This window comes from Vanacampus margaritifer, chromosome 2 (genome assembly GCF_051991255.1).
Source record: "Vanacampus margaritifer isolate UIUO_Vmar chromosome 2, RoL_Vmar_1.0, whole genome shotgun sequence".
NCBI lineage: Eukaryota > Metazoa > Chordata > Actinopteri > Syngnathiformes > Syngnathidae > Vanacampus > Vanacampus margaritifer.
The window spans coordinates 32,643,085-32,660,620 of record NC_135433.1 but is presented as its reverse complement, the minus strand read 5'-3'; the positions used below and the strand labels follow the sequence as shown (position 1 = coordinate 32,660,620).

General features: G+C 38.8%; 2 protein-coding genes across 3 annotated transcripts in view; one reads left to right on the top strand and one right to left on the bottom strand.

Moving 5' to 3' along the window:
- The window catches only part of LOC144045064 (uncharacterized), an 18,614-nt gene extending 14,819 nt beyond the window's left edge, over positions 1–3,795 (top strand). The window contains exons 8-11 of one of the 2 annotated variants that reach the window (XM_077559870.1): positions 79–139; positions 1,645–1,775; positions 1,869–1,958; positions 3,403–3,793. In XM_077559870.1, coding sequence (XP_077415996.1) covers positions 79–139; positions 1,645–1,775; positions 1,869–1,958; positions 3,403–3,423 — 303 coding nt within the window. In that variant the 3' untranslated portion in view covers positions 3,424–3,793. Of the gene's footprint in view, positions 1–78; positions 140–1,644; positions 1,776–1,868; positions 1,959–3,402 lie in introns of both variants that reach the window. The other variant, XM_077559871.1, reaches the window with a different exon arrangement.
- znf644a (zinc finger protein 644a) lies at positions 3,615–17,536 on the bottom strand. The gene is made up of 6 exons (XM_077559863.1): positions 17,230–17,536; positions 11,983–14,440; positions 9,014–9,580; positions 8,022–8,147; positions 5,995–6,097; positions 3,615–4,463 (listed from the first exon to the last, which is right to left on the bottom strand). The coding sequence occupies exons 2-6, from the start codon at positions 14,435–14,437 to the stop codon at positions 4,259–4,261; spliced, it is 3,456 nt and encodes a 1,151-aa protein (XP_077415989.1). The 5' UTR covers positions 14,438–14,440; positions 17,230–17,536; the 3' UTR covers positions 3,615–4,258.

Here is a 17,536-nt window from a genome sequence, read left to right as displayed (position 1 = left end):
GTTATGAATGTTGTTGTCTGTCAGTGTTCTCACCCATGAGTTTGTTTCCTTTTCTTAAAAAAAAAAAAAAAATTGCAGGACGTCATGCTGTATAAAAGCATCAAGTGCAGCCGAGCCATTGATAACAGCTCTCTTCAAGGTATTATTAATTTGGCAGGATTAACAACTCTTACTTTCAAACTAGTGTTTTTTTCCCAACCTTTATTGAGTCAAGGAACACAATATTTGAAATTGAAAAAATCTCATAAAACAACCTCAAACAAAAAAGTAACACAAATTGTACAGTACACCTGTTGATCACGTGGAATATGAACAAACTTGCAATAGATGAAAATCCACGATGCACTGTAGAGCCTCTATATACGGTGCCTTGTGAGAGTATTCAGATTAAGAAAGCATTCTCGATGCTGTGATTCAGACTCATACATGTTTTGTTTGGTTTCCCATGTTGTCATTATTAGTGATTATATACAAAAGGTATTACAAAGGAAGTGACAAACTAAATGACCTCCCCACATCAAGTGGCACTTCTGACGTGCATTTAAAAAAAAAAAAAAACTCTCTGGGAACCATCACCTTACCGTGGGGGAGGGGTTTGTGCGTCCCTATGACCCTGAGAGCTATATTGTCTGGAGCCCCTTGTGCTCCTGGTAGGGCCTCCCATGAAAAACTGGTCACTGGCGAGGGGCCCAACAAAGAATGGTTCAGGCCATAGGGGGTCGCACCTCCCCCCAGCTGGCTATCTGACTGTGGGCTAAAACCTACTCCAGAGGACCTCTCCTTGTTACAAAACCACTCAGAAACAAAATAAACACTCTAGTGGATGCCAGCCATCTTGAATTTCAAAGTCAAAACGAGTTCTTATGATTAAAATGGCCTCAAATTTGGAATCCCCATTTTCGACTTGTATGTACAGATGACGCCCGACGCCATTTTGAATTTGGCCCTTGAGCATAATATGCCGGGACTTTTGTGAGGGGCACGGGGGCTACATTTTTTCTAAAATGTCCATTGAGCTCAAAACAATCCTCAAAACATTGTTACCAGAGGATGGATGGTCACAGAACCTCCCTTTTTGGCCCTACTAAACATACCTGTGAGACCATCACAGAGCAGGTGCATTCATACTGAGATTATACATCCGTCATTTTGGTTAACATTGGATCATTCAGAAATCATCAAGGAACTTCTGGAGTCAGTTGGCTGCACTGAGAGAAAAAGGGGGTGACTTATTTTTGCGCGACATACTTTTCAGTTATTTGTATTTATAAAAAAATAATAATAATAAAGGAAATGGAGTTCAAAAGACCATTATAAATTTCATTGCACTTCACGATTGTGTCCCACTTTTTGATTCTTCATAAAGAAAATAAATGAAATGTTAGAAGCCTGAAATGTGGCAAAAGGTCACAAAGTTCAAGGAGGGCTAATACTTTCGCAAGGCACTGTACAACCACTAGAGCCTTGCTCACCTGCGTATATTCATAAGTTAAGATTTTTTACACAACACAAACCACCTTCGCATGTGGCTCATCAATAGCTAGCATACTAGCCTAAATACCGCGTGACTTCCTATGGGCAAATAAATGTCCACTAGCAGTCACAAGTCACTCCCAAACGTTGTTTTGTCTTTTCTGTGGTCAGCTCTACAGGAAAACGACCACATGACTAAAGTGTCGTTGTTCCACTGCGCGGCGTGCCAGGTGCTGGTGTCCACGGCGGCGACGGCCGTGGACAAACACAAGGAGTCACCCCAACACCTCTTCAACACCAAAGTAAGCCACATCTGTCTTCATCTGCACGCCTGATTGCCCAACGTGAAATGTTGCTCACAACGTGCTGCTGGCCATTTTGCCGATTTCTTCAAGGACTTTACAGCACAACGGCGACGCACTTCACTTGCCAAAGCGGATACCATCATGAAAGTGTTGCAACCTCAGTTTGAGAATTTCATCAAGGTATTTTATACAAGAGTTGACTGCATGCTACTAGTACCCATAGTTGAATTACACATTTCTTCCTAGTTCACATCTAGTACTTTACTAGTAGCATGCAGTTATCAACTAATGCACACACTAGTAACATGTAGTTGTCCTACTAGTATGCCAGTGTCATTCTACTAGCGTGCAAAAATGTCATACATCAGTGGAATCCCCCCCCCCCACACACACACACTAAAACAGTCGTCTTACTAGTGACAACAAATAGCATACTAACAAATTTAACATAATACAGTTCACTAGTTTAAATCTGTGTGCTACTAGTACCAATAGTGTCATGACAAAATTTACTAGGTAACACCTAGTTTACTAGTAGTAGCACACAGTCATCTAATGCACTCACTACATGCCCTACTAGCTCATTCACTGCCATTGACGGCTATAGACGTAAAAAATCATTTTAATTATTTCTATTAGTTAAACATTTTTTTCCCACTTTTGTTAACAAGAGTGAAAACCTAGATTTTTTTTTATTGTACATTTAGAACAGATATAAGATTAATCGTGAGTTAACTAGTAAAGTCATGCGATTAATTACAATTAAAATTTTAATCACCTGACGCCCCTAATTTTTTATCTTTTCTTTTCTCAGATGAATAAAATTTGTCATTGTAATTAATCACATGACTTCAATAATTAACTAATGATGAATCAAACATTTAATATCTGTTCTAAATGTCCAATTTTCTTTTTTTTTTAGGTTTTCATACTCTTATTAACAAAAGTGGAAAACTAATAGAAATACTTCAAATGAATTTTTGACGTCTATAGTCGTCAATGGCAGTTGCCCTACTAGCTTAGTGTTTGTTCGGTGTACCAGTATGCTCTTCGTCCTCACTAGTAGAATAACAACATTTTACTAGTGAGGCAAAACTGCACCCTAGTCGAACTGTGAGCTAGTAGTACTTTTAGGTACGTTTTGAAATCATGCTAGTATGCCAAACTTGTCCCACTGGCTTAAGGTACACTCTTTGTCCTCATTTGTAAGATCATACATTGCACTTAGAAGACCTTCATCTTACTAGTAACATTTTCCCCCACTGTCTTCTGCTACTGTATGACATTTCTGCACATTGATGTAGGACATTTACTGCACGTTAACGAGTGAGGTAAGACTGCACAAGTTGATAGTTGGCTGCTAGTAGTACTATTAATGAAATGCAAACATTTTAGTTGTAGAATTTAATGTCACTAGTAATACTCGTAGCACATTTGTCTAGTGCAGTTTTGCCTCACTGGTAAAAACAAAAACGTGCCAGTGCGGACAAAGAGCGTACTAGCATGTGAACCTTAAGATGAATATTCTTGATAATCCCATACTTTGAAATCCATTGATGTGCACACATTTGTTTTAGTAGTGCAATTTTCGGACCAACCTAATTCATCTCTTTGTGTGTGTCAGGGTTGCAGCGAGTTTGAATGAAAACTGACCTCGAAAGCGGAAACACACTTGGTGCTATCAAACTTCCTCCCTACCATCATAACCACACACCAAGTCCATTCTTTGCACACACTCAGAGCTGTAGAGGTCAAGTGAAAGATGTATTTTTGTGTTCATCAGTTTCTGGCCGAGACAACTCTTATGAGGAAAAAAAACAACAACGCAAAATGAACTTGTGCATTTTTTTTCCTTTTATTTAGAACACAAATGTCATAAGCCTTTTGTATTTGTGATATAGTACAATTAAATTACTTAAAAACTGTAGATTTCATTATTAAATATCGTAGATGATGTGTGAAGTGCGTGAAAAACATTGGATGTGTTAGGGCTTTTTTTTCTTAAGAAATGGAACTTGTTTGATTAGAAACAAAGCCACAGAAATAAAATAAAATAAAAAGTTCAAATAAATGTGCATTTTGTTTCTGTCATTTTTTTTTTAGAATTGCTTACTTGAAATTCTTCGATTCCGTGCCATAAAAGGTGCCACTGGGTTTTAATGATGGGAGTAGAAAGACTTTTTTTCTCTTCATATTTGATAAATTCATACAGTAGAGGTGCTCCCAAATTCTGAAAAAAAGGTTGAGGTAAAAGTTGTCTTGAAAAGACACGTACTGCATGAAACAAAACTGCCCCGTTTGAAAGTGTACTCCAAAATGGTGGAAGATGTCAAAACTGAAAAAGGGCAATATCCAAAATCGGCTTCATTGACGTTCTTTAAGAAGAAGAGTACTTGTTGGACTAAAAAAAAAAGTGGAAAAATTTACATAAACATACAGTCTAGTGAAACTCTAACATTAAAAAAAGGTGCCTCTTGTCTTCAGGATGCGTCATGTGCGACGGTCGGTTGCAAGCTCTCCGGGTCCGTCTTGACGCAAAGCGCCGAGTCGGCGGCTGGTAGCGAAGTGACCTCCACCATGGCCAGCCCGGTGTGGGGAACTCCGGTGTTCATAATGTGTCTCTGTAAATGCTTGACCCAGTCCTCCTGGACAGACAAGGGACCCTGGAACACCAGGTCGCAGAACCTGGAATCACAAAAAAAAAAAAAAACAGCTGCAGCTCCATGCAAAAAAACCTCTGTTCTTTTTAATTAAAGCAGGCCCACCACCTGTTTACATGGTCAATTGCAACTCTTACTACAAATACTTTTTCTAAAATGTGGTTACTTCAATGTATTTATTTATCATATTTAATTACAAATTATAATCCATCCATCCATTTTCTTAACTGCTTAGTCCTCACAAGGGGTGCTGGAGCCTATCCCAGCTGGCTTCGGGCAGTAGGCGGGGTAGCCTTTTTTTTTTCTTTTTTTTTTCTTTTTTTTTTTTACATATACCTAACTCAACATTATTTATATAGCACTTTCACAACATTTGTAACTATATCAAAGTGCTTACAGAACACGACATAAAACATCTTTTTTTTTTATGTCATTCTATTACACTTTGTTGTTTTAAGTGGTTATAGATGGAGTCTCTGATCCACCAATGAAAGTCGGTGGATCAGATACGTCATGATCACAGAATGCATCACGTCACACAAGTGCTACAAGCTAAATTTGAAAGTTATTTAAATTAACAAAATTGTACATTTTATGGTTTTTTTTTTTTAATCAATGAGTTAGAATTAAATCAATTAAATATTTTTTTTTCATTCAGCATGGATTCTTTTTGAGAAAAAAATATAATTAATTTTTTTTTTATTATTCAATGAGTTAATTAGAATTACATTAATTATATTTAAAATTGAACATGGATTATATTTGACAAAAAAATTAAGCATTAGGCAGTTGTTATTAACAATAGTTTATAAAATTGTAAATTATACATAAACAATACTAAAAACATTAAATTTAAAGCTGCTCAATGTAGCAATTTGCCCAGAAACATCTTTAAAATAGTCTTTTTATTTCAAAATTCAAAAATCCGGCATTGGGCAATTAGAACCATTTTACATAAAATAAGAATATTAGTAAAAGTGATTTTCTTTATTTGATTAAATAATCAGCAAATTTATGACAAAATTACATGTAAATGTGAATTATAAAAAAACATGGATCATTAAAATAATTGTTTTACACATGATTTTTTTGGTATTTTCTGAGTTATTGATTCTACATAGTGTAAATTATTTTTTCCATAATACAAAAATATTAGTAATTAAATTATGGATTATTTTCAGAATTTACTATTTATACAAAATTTTAAAAAATTGTTTTACATTTGTACTTTGTATAATTGGCTTTTTTGGATTGCTATTTTATTGCTAAATTGTATTTATATTGTGATTTATTGAATCATTGGCTTGATTAGCAATTGCTAGACCAATCATAATAAAAATAAAATGATAATAAATTGTTATTACTGTATTCAGAAAATAACTTTTTACATACTTTACATCCACGATTTTAATGATTATAAAACTTACTTGAGCTACAAAAATGGCCTATCCCGTCTTTAAAATTCGAATGTGGTCCTTGAACACAAAAAGCTTGCCTTCCTTGTCCTGGCCCCCATGAAGACACACAAAAGCATCTTAAATAATAAATGCATTTACCTGCATGTAAGTCTGTACGTTTCCTCTGGAGTTTGTGTTAACGGAAGCACCTTCTTCTTTGAGCTGGGCCTTAAACGCTGCCTCCTCGTTTTGCAATCAAACTCTGAAAGAAAGCGTTTCACATTAGAAATGTTAAAAATGGTCTACCAAGGCTAACATTTTCATTGAAATTTTTCAAACTGCCTTTTAATGCAACTAAATTCAAATAATGCCTCGAAACCTGGATCTCGAGCCATCATCCTCCATGATGTCACTTGACGCGAGACTTCATCCAAGTGCGAGTAGTTCTACTTTTATTACAGTTCTGATTCTTATTTAACAGTGGTTAACTAAATAGAACTCAACACCGCACTTTTGCTACACACACACACACACCAACTTTGTATTTAAGTTTCCATTTTGCCTGCAAATGTTACCAATTCTTCATGTCATGATTTCAACCATATTGCCATCTTTCTCATTTTTTAATGCATAAACTTGCATGAATTTAAAAGGATGCTTGAATCATTAAACCATTTTCAACAGTAAGAAGATCATATTTTGTCTATAATGTGATAACTTCCATTATTTTTCCTGAACAATTAATACCTTTAAAAACTGAGGCCTTGTCAAAACTCAGGCGGGTATTTTTTAAAAACTTTTTTCTCCCTCCCCATATAAAAAAAAAAAAAATCCACCCACTCTGCCTGTTTAAGAAAACACATCCACATAAACGGAGAAGTGCTCATTTAGATGCATACCAAGCCTCTAGGTGGCACTAGTTAGCCAAATACTGCTCGACTCTTTTTTTTTTTTTTAATTATTTTTTTTTTTTAATCTTGAGGTATGTGTGTAGAGCAATGACATAAAACTCTGTTTACGACAGGCACGTGTGGATGCGGAGAAATCCGCAAATCTCCACTTTGGTCGGAGTTTTTGGAAACCGTCATTTTTAATGAAATAAACAATCTCCGGTGACGCAGAAACAAAACGCAGAAAAATATCTCCCGTTTGCAAAAAATCTGTCTACGTGTAAACAGGGTCTAATTTGCCACTTGCTGTTGACTGAAGATGACATCACCTGTGCTGAGGAAATAGGTAACAACCAATCATGGCTCACCTGTTGTCTGGGTTTGATCAGCAAACTGAGCCATGATTGGTTGTTACCTATTTCCTCAGCACAGGTGATGTCATCTTCAGTCAACAGCAAGTGGAAAAATGTGTTTTTAAAGGTATTAATTGTACATGAAAAGTTATCAAATTAATTATGGGTGATTTTTTTTTTTTTACTGCTGAAAATGTCTCAATGAGTCAAGTATCCCTTTAAATTGATATTCTGTCAATTACTGCTATCACTAAACTGCCATAAAAAAGAAAAGAAAAGATAATGACCTTATATTCAGCAGGGGATAAAATACAAATAAATATAAAAATAGATACAAACAGTCCTGTTCACCGTTATTGGCACCCTTTCATTTTTTTTGCATGAGCTCTCAAGTATCTTCAGGAATACCTGGAAATGTACCAAGTTTATATCATCACAATCTATTAAATGGATGTCCCAAGTAATTGAATGCTGCTCAAACGCAGGAAATTACATTTCGAATGTGGGCGAAAAATGTAATTCAAACCCGAATCCAGTCTGAAAACTATTGGCCAGAGGCTTGCAGGAGTACCCATTGTGAACAACTAAGGTGTTAATCTGCTAATTACAAGATGTTTAAGTCAAATAAAAAGACTATGGTAAATATATTTTTCATCAAATTGCTACATTGAGCTTTTTAAAACACGAAAGTCATCGTTGATTGGTTAATTGATCTCATTTGTGATTTACCAAAAGGTGAGTCACAATGTGATTCCATACTGATTTACAGAAAAGGGTGCCAATACCAGCAACACGGCACACTTTAAGTTTTCGATTTTTTCCTCCCCTTGTTTATTATTTTAAGCTGTTGTTCATCGTTTGCTCTTTCTTAAAAAACACAAGTGCTCTATAGAAAATGACAAGTAAGTCATTTTTATTTATTTTCCTTCAATGGGGCGCTTACCGGTTCCCTCAAGCAAGGCCGCTCTTCTCCGTTTTGCACATGCCCGCAGGTGGTTGGACAGGCTAACGCCACTGTGGAACGTTGCCTTGCAGTGGGCGCACACCTTCTGGTTGAATTCGCCTTTCTCTGGAAAAGGAACATTCAGCAATCACCAAAAACGGCTAAACCGGCGCAATTCACTCTTGCAAAATACAAACTGCTCAATGTCATTTAGAAAATATGCTGATCAGTAATAATTGAAGAAGGGGGTAGAAAGTAACAAATTGCAAAGACTTTATAACTGTCTGTGCTTGACCATCTTCCCAGCGTTTACTTTTACCCCATTTTGAAAACAGATCTGTACTTTCTGCTCCTTTTATAAGACAAATTCTGAGGTTAGTAGAGTTAAGTATATGTATTTTTTCCCACTCGTTATCATTAGCTAATTCACCATTTGTTTGCAACGTTAGCATAGCTAAAACGCTGTTTTGATGTCTCCAGGACTTTTTTTTCCTTTAAGTTCTACTATAACTGCTTTTCACTTTACTGAAGGTTGGAATCTCTGAAGCATACTCAGAACTGAAGTTATTGCACGCGGTCAAGTCCCAAAAAAAAAGACCTCTAACAAAACTAAATTTGCCACTTGTTGTCGACTTAATGACATCACCTGTGCTGAGGAAACGGGTAATGACCAATCATGGCTCAGTTTGCTGACATAACCCAGAAAACAGGCGAGCCATGATTGGTCGTTACCTACTTCCTCTGCACAGGTGATGTTGTCTCCAGTTGACAGCAACTGGAAAAATGTGTTTTCTACGTGTAAAAAAAATGAAGTTATCAAATTCACTTTTTACTGCTGAAAATGAGTCAAGTGTCAGTTTAAGTAGAACATGAGTATTTTTCTCTGGATAGTAGAGTGGAGTTACAATGGGCACTAAAAACCTTGGTGTGGTGTGAAAGTGTGGCTTCTGGATGTACAGGCGACGAGGAACTTCATTTCCAAGGCGACTCACCTGCTATTGGGATTGGCAGTGAAGACGTGACTCTTGGTCCTGAACTTGGTTCGTTTGAGGAAACTGCACCCGAGTACCCGGGTATGGGCGACAATCCCTTGGGCTTGTTGTCTTCCTGGCACTTCCTCTTCTTCAGGATTCCTATTAATGCGGCCGTGTCCGTGAGTGAATGGTGTTCCTCTAACTTTGTCAATGGTTGCTTTCCGTCAGAGTCCGTTTCCAACGCTGAAAATGGAGGCATGGGTGGTTTCACATCAGCCCACGAACTTGAGTCGGAGTCATCTTGGGGGAATCCATAGGAGGATGACATGAAATGATGAGCACCATAATGGAAATGATTTTGTCTCTTTCCTAGAATGTGAACGGCCCTCAAGTACTCCTTTTTGTTGCGCATCAACTCCTTGAGTACAGCTAACGGGGATTTGTTCTTTGATAGATGGGCTCGGCCGATCTTTTTGAGGTGGCCACGTACGTGGTTGGACTGTCCTTTCCTATTATCAAACATGTCCCCACATAATGGACAGGAGTGGATATCGGCCTCCCCGGAATCGGGCGGCAACTCAAACGCTGCAAGACAACAAACGACAACCATTAACGATCCTGTCATGTACATTCAGGGATTTGTTTCCAAATGCTTTACACACGTTTGCATGTTTTCATAAATTCACGTTTTTGTCAATCTTCAAATACTGTGGACATTGTGATACGGCATTCACTATTCAGTGCAATTACAACATGTCGTTAGCAGGCTAGTTATGTATGCCTAGATCCGGGAAATCTTCCAATAGTAGAGCGCCTCGTTGTCAGCCATAAGTGCGAGCACATCCTACAAAGTAAGGTGAAAGAGTCCAGCTTGAGAGGCTAGACTAGGATTTTGGGAGAGCTAGGAGGGCTATTAACTCATTCACTGCCATTGACGGCTATAGACGTCTAAAATTCATTTGAACTATTTCTATTAGTTTAACATTTTCCCACTTTTGGTAACAAGAGTATGAAAACCTAGATTTAAAAAAAAAAATCTTTATATCTATATTTAGAACAGATATAAAATTTGGGATTAATCATGAGTTTTTTGTTGTTGTTTTTTTTAGTTGATCAGGGGCAGACAAAACAAGTTTTACTTCTTTTCTGTCCCCCGCTCTTCTACCTTTTAAAGCCGAGAGAGCGGATACGTCATTTTGTTTTGTTTTGACCAATTCTTGGTCTCTTAGCCAATGACATGCATCAGAATATACACGAGAGGGTGACATGAGCCCCGTAGCACGTCTTGGAATTTTATTCGAACATTCATGGCTGTCGCAGATTGGTGGGGATTATGAAATAATTGAGACGGCGAGGGGGGGACTTTACATCAGTGTAACCAGTCGACAGTGACATATTGTTAAGAAATATTTCCGTAGACAATGAGGATGTTGAACATTTTGACGGCTTTGTGTGGAAAATGGACGACAAATAATTGTCACTCAATTCACCGAGATTTTTACAACTGCGCTCCAGTGTTGAAGCTAAATATACCTGCAGATGCGACACAGGTGTTTGTTGATTTAAAAAAATGTTTTTGGAAGGTTTATAATAAACTTAGGTTTGTGTGAATGTCACATGTGCAAACTCTGAAATGCTTTTGGAATTATGTTTCGATCTGCTTCAGGAGTTGAGATTTTTATTAGTAGGCATTGACAATAATGTTGAATTTCCAGGAAAACTTCAGGTTTTAGAGGCATGTTTTGGCACAGGCGCTTTAGGCCTTAATGGGTTAAGCCGAGCTCAAACTACACAACTTTTTTGTCGTTCACGTACTTGTGAAAATACTGCTGTGCATATGGGGCTCATCATTCAAATACTTTTTAAAATGTTCCAACTAATATATTGACAGTAGCATAATTTTATGTATTGCATGTTTTAAAAAGAGCTACTTTGCTCCTGAAAATCAAGTTCTGCTCGTTTATTAACAAATAAAACATTTTAGATTCAAATCACACTTTTTTTTTCTTACCTTCCTTGGGGCATGGCAAAAATTGCGACACATTAGTCAAAATGCTTGAAAATACTTTTGTTAATACTCTACAAACAGTACACAATTTTGTAGTAAATAAGCAAGTTGGTTGGTTGTCATGGTATGGAAAATCATACAAGGACTTGAAAGAGCAGCTACAAGGACTTGAATTTTTATCATTTTTGAAGCCACATTTCATAAACTTTACTTTTTTTGTTTGCCTGGGTTGTTAACATTCTTGTCTGTATTGTGTCAAATTCGGACGACAGTTTTGCTTTACTGGGACTTTAAAGGGAAAGCCAAACCAAAAATCTTCTTTACAAAAATTTGATATCTGCAGCCCGGGGGTGGCAGCAATTTTGCCACTTGGTTTCGAGTGAAAATGACATCAGAGTTGCTCAGGGTTCAGGCAGCAACTAAACACGGCTCACCTGTTTTCTGAAGCTAAGCCGTGATTGTTTCACACCTGAGCAACTGTGATGTCATTTTCTGTCGACAGCAAGTGACAAAATGGCCGCCCACTGAGATGGAGAACATTTGGGTGGATTTTGCTGCTTAACTCATTCACTGCCATAAATTCATAAAAAAAATAAAAATAAAAAGATTATTAAAAATTAGGGGCAGCAGGCAATTAAAATTTGTGATTGTAATTAATCGTATGACTTCACTAGTTAACTCACAATTAATTGCAAATTTCATATCTGTTCTGAATATACAAAATAATCTAGCTTTTTATACTCGCGTTAACAAAAGAGGAAACAAAATGTTTAATAGAAATAGTTTAGATGAATTTTTTTATGTTTTTAGCCATCAATGGCAGTGAATGAGTTAACATATTCAACAACACAATATTAATCAGAATGCCGTGTTTAGTGGGAAGCAAATACAACATTTTGAAAAGATTTATACGGCATATTATTGTAAATATATATATTTTTTAGGGTTGACTTTCCCTTAAATAATAAATGAGTAATACCTTTTTTCATTTTGCGGAATGCTGCAATCTTCCGTCGGATTTTGGGCCTGTCTTCACAAGCCACTTGCTCAGGAGTCAGGACATGGCGTGCCGTGTAGGTCAGTCCGACCCTGTGAAGATGTCCTCTCACGTGATTGGACAAGCCCACTCCCGACTGGAAGATTGCCGGGCAGTACGGACAGTTCTTGCAGTCCAAGTCCAACTTTGGCATTTCGTCTGCCAAAGACTCCATCAACGGCATCGGGTGCAAATCGAAGCCTTGTTGGAACACTTCGGTTTCGATGCATTCTTCTTTTATTGTGGGCTCGCCGTGGTCCTGCTCTGCGTTCTTGCTTTCCTCAAAGAGCCTCTTAGATGCCTGCAGAGCACCACGTATTGACATTCTTCTGCTATAGGTATAAATGATATCATGATTCTCTTGCTTCACGCCATTGTCAAGATCATCGTCATCTTTAAAGAGGGGAATGTCTTTTTTGTCTTCCAGGTTTGCTTGGTTGAGTCTGTTGGGGCTTGGCAAAGGTTTTGGCGAGACAAAGCATCTCTCTTGGTCAGACATGTTGCGGTATGGCGTTGACATCTTTCTTTTGGATGGAGGCTTCTTGTCGGGTGATTGATATGGGGTGCAGTGGGGCAAACTGCCCCTGCTAGCAACTCTTGCAGCGTCATAGGATGATCCTGTGAGGCCATTTGGAGATACCGTCATATGTTTCTTTTCTGGTGTTGCTGCTCCCTGTTCAGAATTTTGATTCCCATTAGAGGAACCGTGAGCAGATTTCCTCTGTCCTGCAATATGATTTCCATGTTTTTGTCGAGATAGCAGAACATTAATGGATTTGTCCAATTTGGATTCAGTGACTTGGGACTTGAAACCTTTCTTGATCTCATTACTTCGGAATAAATCTGAAATGAGGTTTGACTGTGTAGGAGAAACTTTTTTTGGCGAGACCTCATTCTTGATCATGATCTTTGACGTGAACTCTGCGTCGTCTTCGGGTGTGGAAGGAGCAAAGTGATGCTCTTCGGATGGTTTTGTGTCCATCTTGCCAAACTGCTCCACTTCGTATTCCTCCAAATCTAGCTGGTGGCGGCGCCAAAGGTGATTTTTAAAAATACTTTTGCTAAAAGCTTTATAATTACAAATGTTACAAGAGAATGCATCATATTGCTTGCCCCTGGTTGGTTTCCTAACTGCGTATTCAGTGTGCAGTATGATATGTCCCCGAAGATCGTGCCAACTCACCGTCCTGAAGTTGCATTTGTCACATTTAAAGTTTTTCTTTTCTTTTGCGTGGGTTTTTGCATGTTGAACAAACGTGTTGGGGCAGCTTGTTCCGAACGGGCACTGCGGGCAGAAAAGCTTTGCGTGGTTATCCTCGTTATTATCTACAGCCCATTTTTTCAGTTTGTCAGGTAGTGTTGACCTTTTCTCATGGTGCATGTTCATGTGCTCAATAAGGACACTACTTTGTCTGAAGGACTGTCCGCATTCTCTGCAGATAAACATCTTTGGCGGATTATTCAGCGGATTGTTTGGCGGGGGGTCTTCGTGACTTTTCATATGGCGTTGCAAATAGCGGTCCTTCTTGAAAACAAGTTTACATTTCACGCACGGGTAACTCGCCGCTTTCTCTTCGGAATGGGAATTTAACGTGAGCCTCCCCTTAAAGGATGAAAGGTCACGACTTTGGGTGTCCTCATGCGAACGCTTCCCAGGTGAAGTGCAAAGAACTTGCTTGATGGCCTTCATGGTTCCATTGGGATAATTTGGAACATTCTCCACTTGGGATGTCTGCAACTTGGAGGACGTCTTTGACTGTCTGACATTGGGAAGAATGGAGTCTACACGGTCTTCTTTATCAGAAAAATTCTCCGATAATGTGCGAGTTAAATCAGGGCTTAGGTCCTCTGAGGGATCCACCATCGTAACCATGTCCATTTTCCGTTTTCTTCTGCTCTGGCTTTTTAGAGCATGCGCTTCCTTTTTAGGCGTGTCACCAGAGGAATCATTGTGATTCTCCCACACAAAGTGCATAAACTCTCTATGGGTGTCCCACTTGAGGTCACTGGCACTACTTAAGTCATCTGATGATCTCTCAGGTGATTCTACATCAACCCCCCAAATTCCGTAAGTATCAATTTCTTGCACCGTTTTTAACTGCGTTATGCTTTTTTCCTCATCTTTCTCCGTCGTTATACTGTTGAGTTCATCTTCCTGTGTTGTTTCATGCAGACAAACTCCATTTCCCAAGCCAACTGGAGACAACATATCAACATTCGACAGAACATCCAGGACACTGGATTGCTTTTGGGAATGTTTGAAAAAAGAATCATTGCAAGGGGTTGATTCTTCTGTCATTTTCACTGGTTCTTGCAGAAGGATGAGGGCACTGATGTCCGGATCAGCATCTTTGTCATCTCCATCGACACCAGCCAGACATGACATTTCAGCTGCCATGACCTAAGGAAAGTAAATAAGTGTACTCCATTAAGACTTTTCTCAATCACATCAAAAGCGATACTATTCCATAGACAAATTAGATATAATTTGTACTAAAAACTGCCCCTAAGCACATCACACCTTGGTGGGCATGGGCCTATTACCGATTTGACCATTTACCACAATTTTAAAAAGGCGAGATTTCAGTAACTGCTAAAACTGGTCATCACCGGGAGAGATGTCAATTGTCAGATGTCAGATTATTCGACAACCAATTAAATAATCGTTTAGAGCTGGTGTTTAAATTAAAATTGTCCAAATCCTGATTTCAGCCTCTCAGCAACAGAGGTGGGCACTTCCGTCTCTCCGTTGGCCACGTCGTTGACTGATTCCCATATTTTCGGCGAGTGCTTTATGATGCAAAGCCTCAGAAAAATACACAGACTAAGAAGGACCGTCACTCTGCACTGACCCGGATCGACAAACGAAAACCTGATTCAGTCGGTGCTCTCTCATTTCCACGGGAGCGTGCAACAGAAGAAGACGGCGATTTTCAATCATGTTTAAAACAGACTGCAGAGGGAGCACTAAAACTCATGCTAGTGCGACCGGATTAAATCTTTACCAGCACATATTGAAAAGTTTTTGCAAGCATATTCTAACCTCACAATTTACAAGCCAGATTGATAATTGTGATTCACCTAAGGGAGTCCTTTACATGAACAATCTGGAACTTTTCTCTGCAGATCCGTTCGGGAAAGGAGGGACTTTCTGAACAATACTTCGAGCTGATTGGACGATGCGGCACATTTGTTTAAACCAATTATGGTAACTGATGAAAATGTCATCTTCGGTCTCGTCTTAGGAAGAAAAAAAAACGCACGAAGCGCCTGTCGCTTTTCAACATTCAACAAGGAAACGGTGAGTAGTATTAATTTCAACGTCCATCAATCTGTTAGGTTTGTTTGCCCACCCCGCCTTTGCCGCTTCTTGGTTTCGTCCCGCCCTTAATGACGCCTGATTGGTCCAACCTAAAAAAGGTCGGTTGCAAATGTATCAGCGGGAGCGGTACAAGATGTATTCTCGTAGTATCTGTGAATGTGTGAACAAATGCCGCGAGAATTCCACTTGCTGGCAAGGTTTAGCATATTGTTCTTAGTCTCGAGCCCAGGTCTGCAGGTCAATTCCGATTTTTTGGGCCCAATGTAACGTATGAACATTCCACAGTTTCTTGGGGGTGGGGAAGGGTGGAGTGGTGGAGGGTGATGTCATGCCCGTCCCTGCGGATATTTAGTGTTAGCTTAAAACACAATTGAGATTGAAACCGGGGGGGAAAAAACAAGAGGCTGGCTTTGAGTACAGCCCACACTCCAGCTCAGGCGTCAAGACAACTGAAATAAAGAGTTCATTCAAGCATACCTACTTTATGTTTTAGGCCAGAGGTGGCAGTCACAAGTAAAAAAGTGACAAAACTCCACAAAGCACCTTTAATATGAAAAGTTCAATTCTGATTGTCTCCAAATCCAACCCAGGTCTCTTTCATATGTAGATATAAATTGGGCATGTAACCGACACAACTGCAGTCTGGACACTCATAAGTCATCAAAATGCGACAAATGTAAAAATTGTTTACGACAAACGTCACAATAGTTTGCCGAAAAGCAATAACGGACAAAAGAGAAGAAAACAGTCATGAAAAGAAGATGCATTACGACTGATAATATATGGAGGGGCCGATCAGTTTAAGCACAAAATTGTTGAAATTGCCACAAATGGGTCAGGACTCACTTACGAGGGGCCATATTTACTTCTGTAAACGCACTGTAGTGCATGACGTTATTGTGTCCATGCTGAGATTTGATGTGATTTGTGTGCATGCATGTCACTTCACGGCTGCATTTGGTTCACATTAAAAGTAGCACTTGTATTGTAACATGAACGGCTACAGAAAAAGATAAGATTTAACAAAAAATCATAACTGGGCATCATACATCATATATTGTAATGTCATCGCAGCCTTTATGACATTTTAGTTTGTTATGTCCTTTGGTAACCCCCCCCCCGCCCACAATAACCCTAACTCTTGACTTGGCTTCATAAAGGTTGGGATGCACTGATTTAAATGAGCGTTCATTGTTTTGTTTACAACCATTTTTTTGTACCAACTATTTTTGTTTCTAGCCAGAAATACAAAGATAAAATCAGGTTATTCGAGAATTACTGGTCCACTATCAGATGTTTTGTTTGTTTTCTAATCTAGTCTATAAACTAATAAAGCATACATTTTCCATGGAACGAATATTTACTGTAATTGTAACCATTTCCTAAAGAACACAAGGTCGGTGCAAGATAAGTGTTGGAACTGAAGGGCAATAAATATGTCATAACAATTGAGTGATCCACAACAATCAGGTTCACAAGCTCCAGAAAAAAATTGTGAAGGGACAAATCACAATTTATTTCGCTAAACGCCTATGAATTTTGTGTAAAACTGAAACTTGCGTCACAGTAGTTTATGTACACCGGCTCACATTGTAGTTGGGATACGTTTCCAGAGCAGCTAAGCTAATTCGCATGGTTTTGTTTTGCTTTTTAGAAAACATGTCATATTTAGGACGAATATTAGCCTGCATTGTTGGATGCTGCTTGGCATGAGCTGCAGACCAGTTCCAACAAGGCTGCTCTAGACCCCCCTCCCAAAAAACCTCATTACCTAGGCTAAACCTTGGCTAATGACAAAACACTGCTCGCCACAGTCGACACGGACAACAATGACATATTAGGAAAGGAAAAAAGCAAGCACACATCACCCCTCAACGTTGTGGATGTAAACTGGAAACGAGGAATATCGTGCATTTGATCATTTCTGACTTTCGTCTTCCATCTACTTCACAGTCGCCATTTTCCGTGGTGGTCTGGTGTGGCACAGGTCATTTTAAAAATGAAAAAGAAAACATTGGCTTCGATGAATTCGTCGTTCACCTGGCGATAGAAGCAACAAAACGATTTAAACCGATGAGAAATGTAAATAAAAGCTGCGAATAAAAGTGAGTGGAGTTGCTGTCGCGTTTAATTTCGTCACGCAATTCTACGATTCGGCGTGTGCGACCCTGCGCC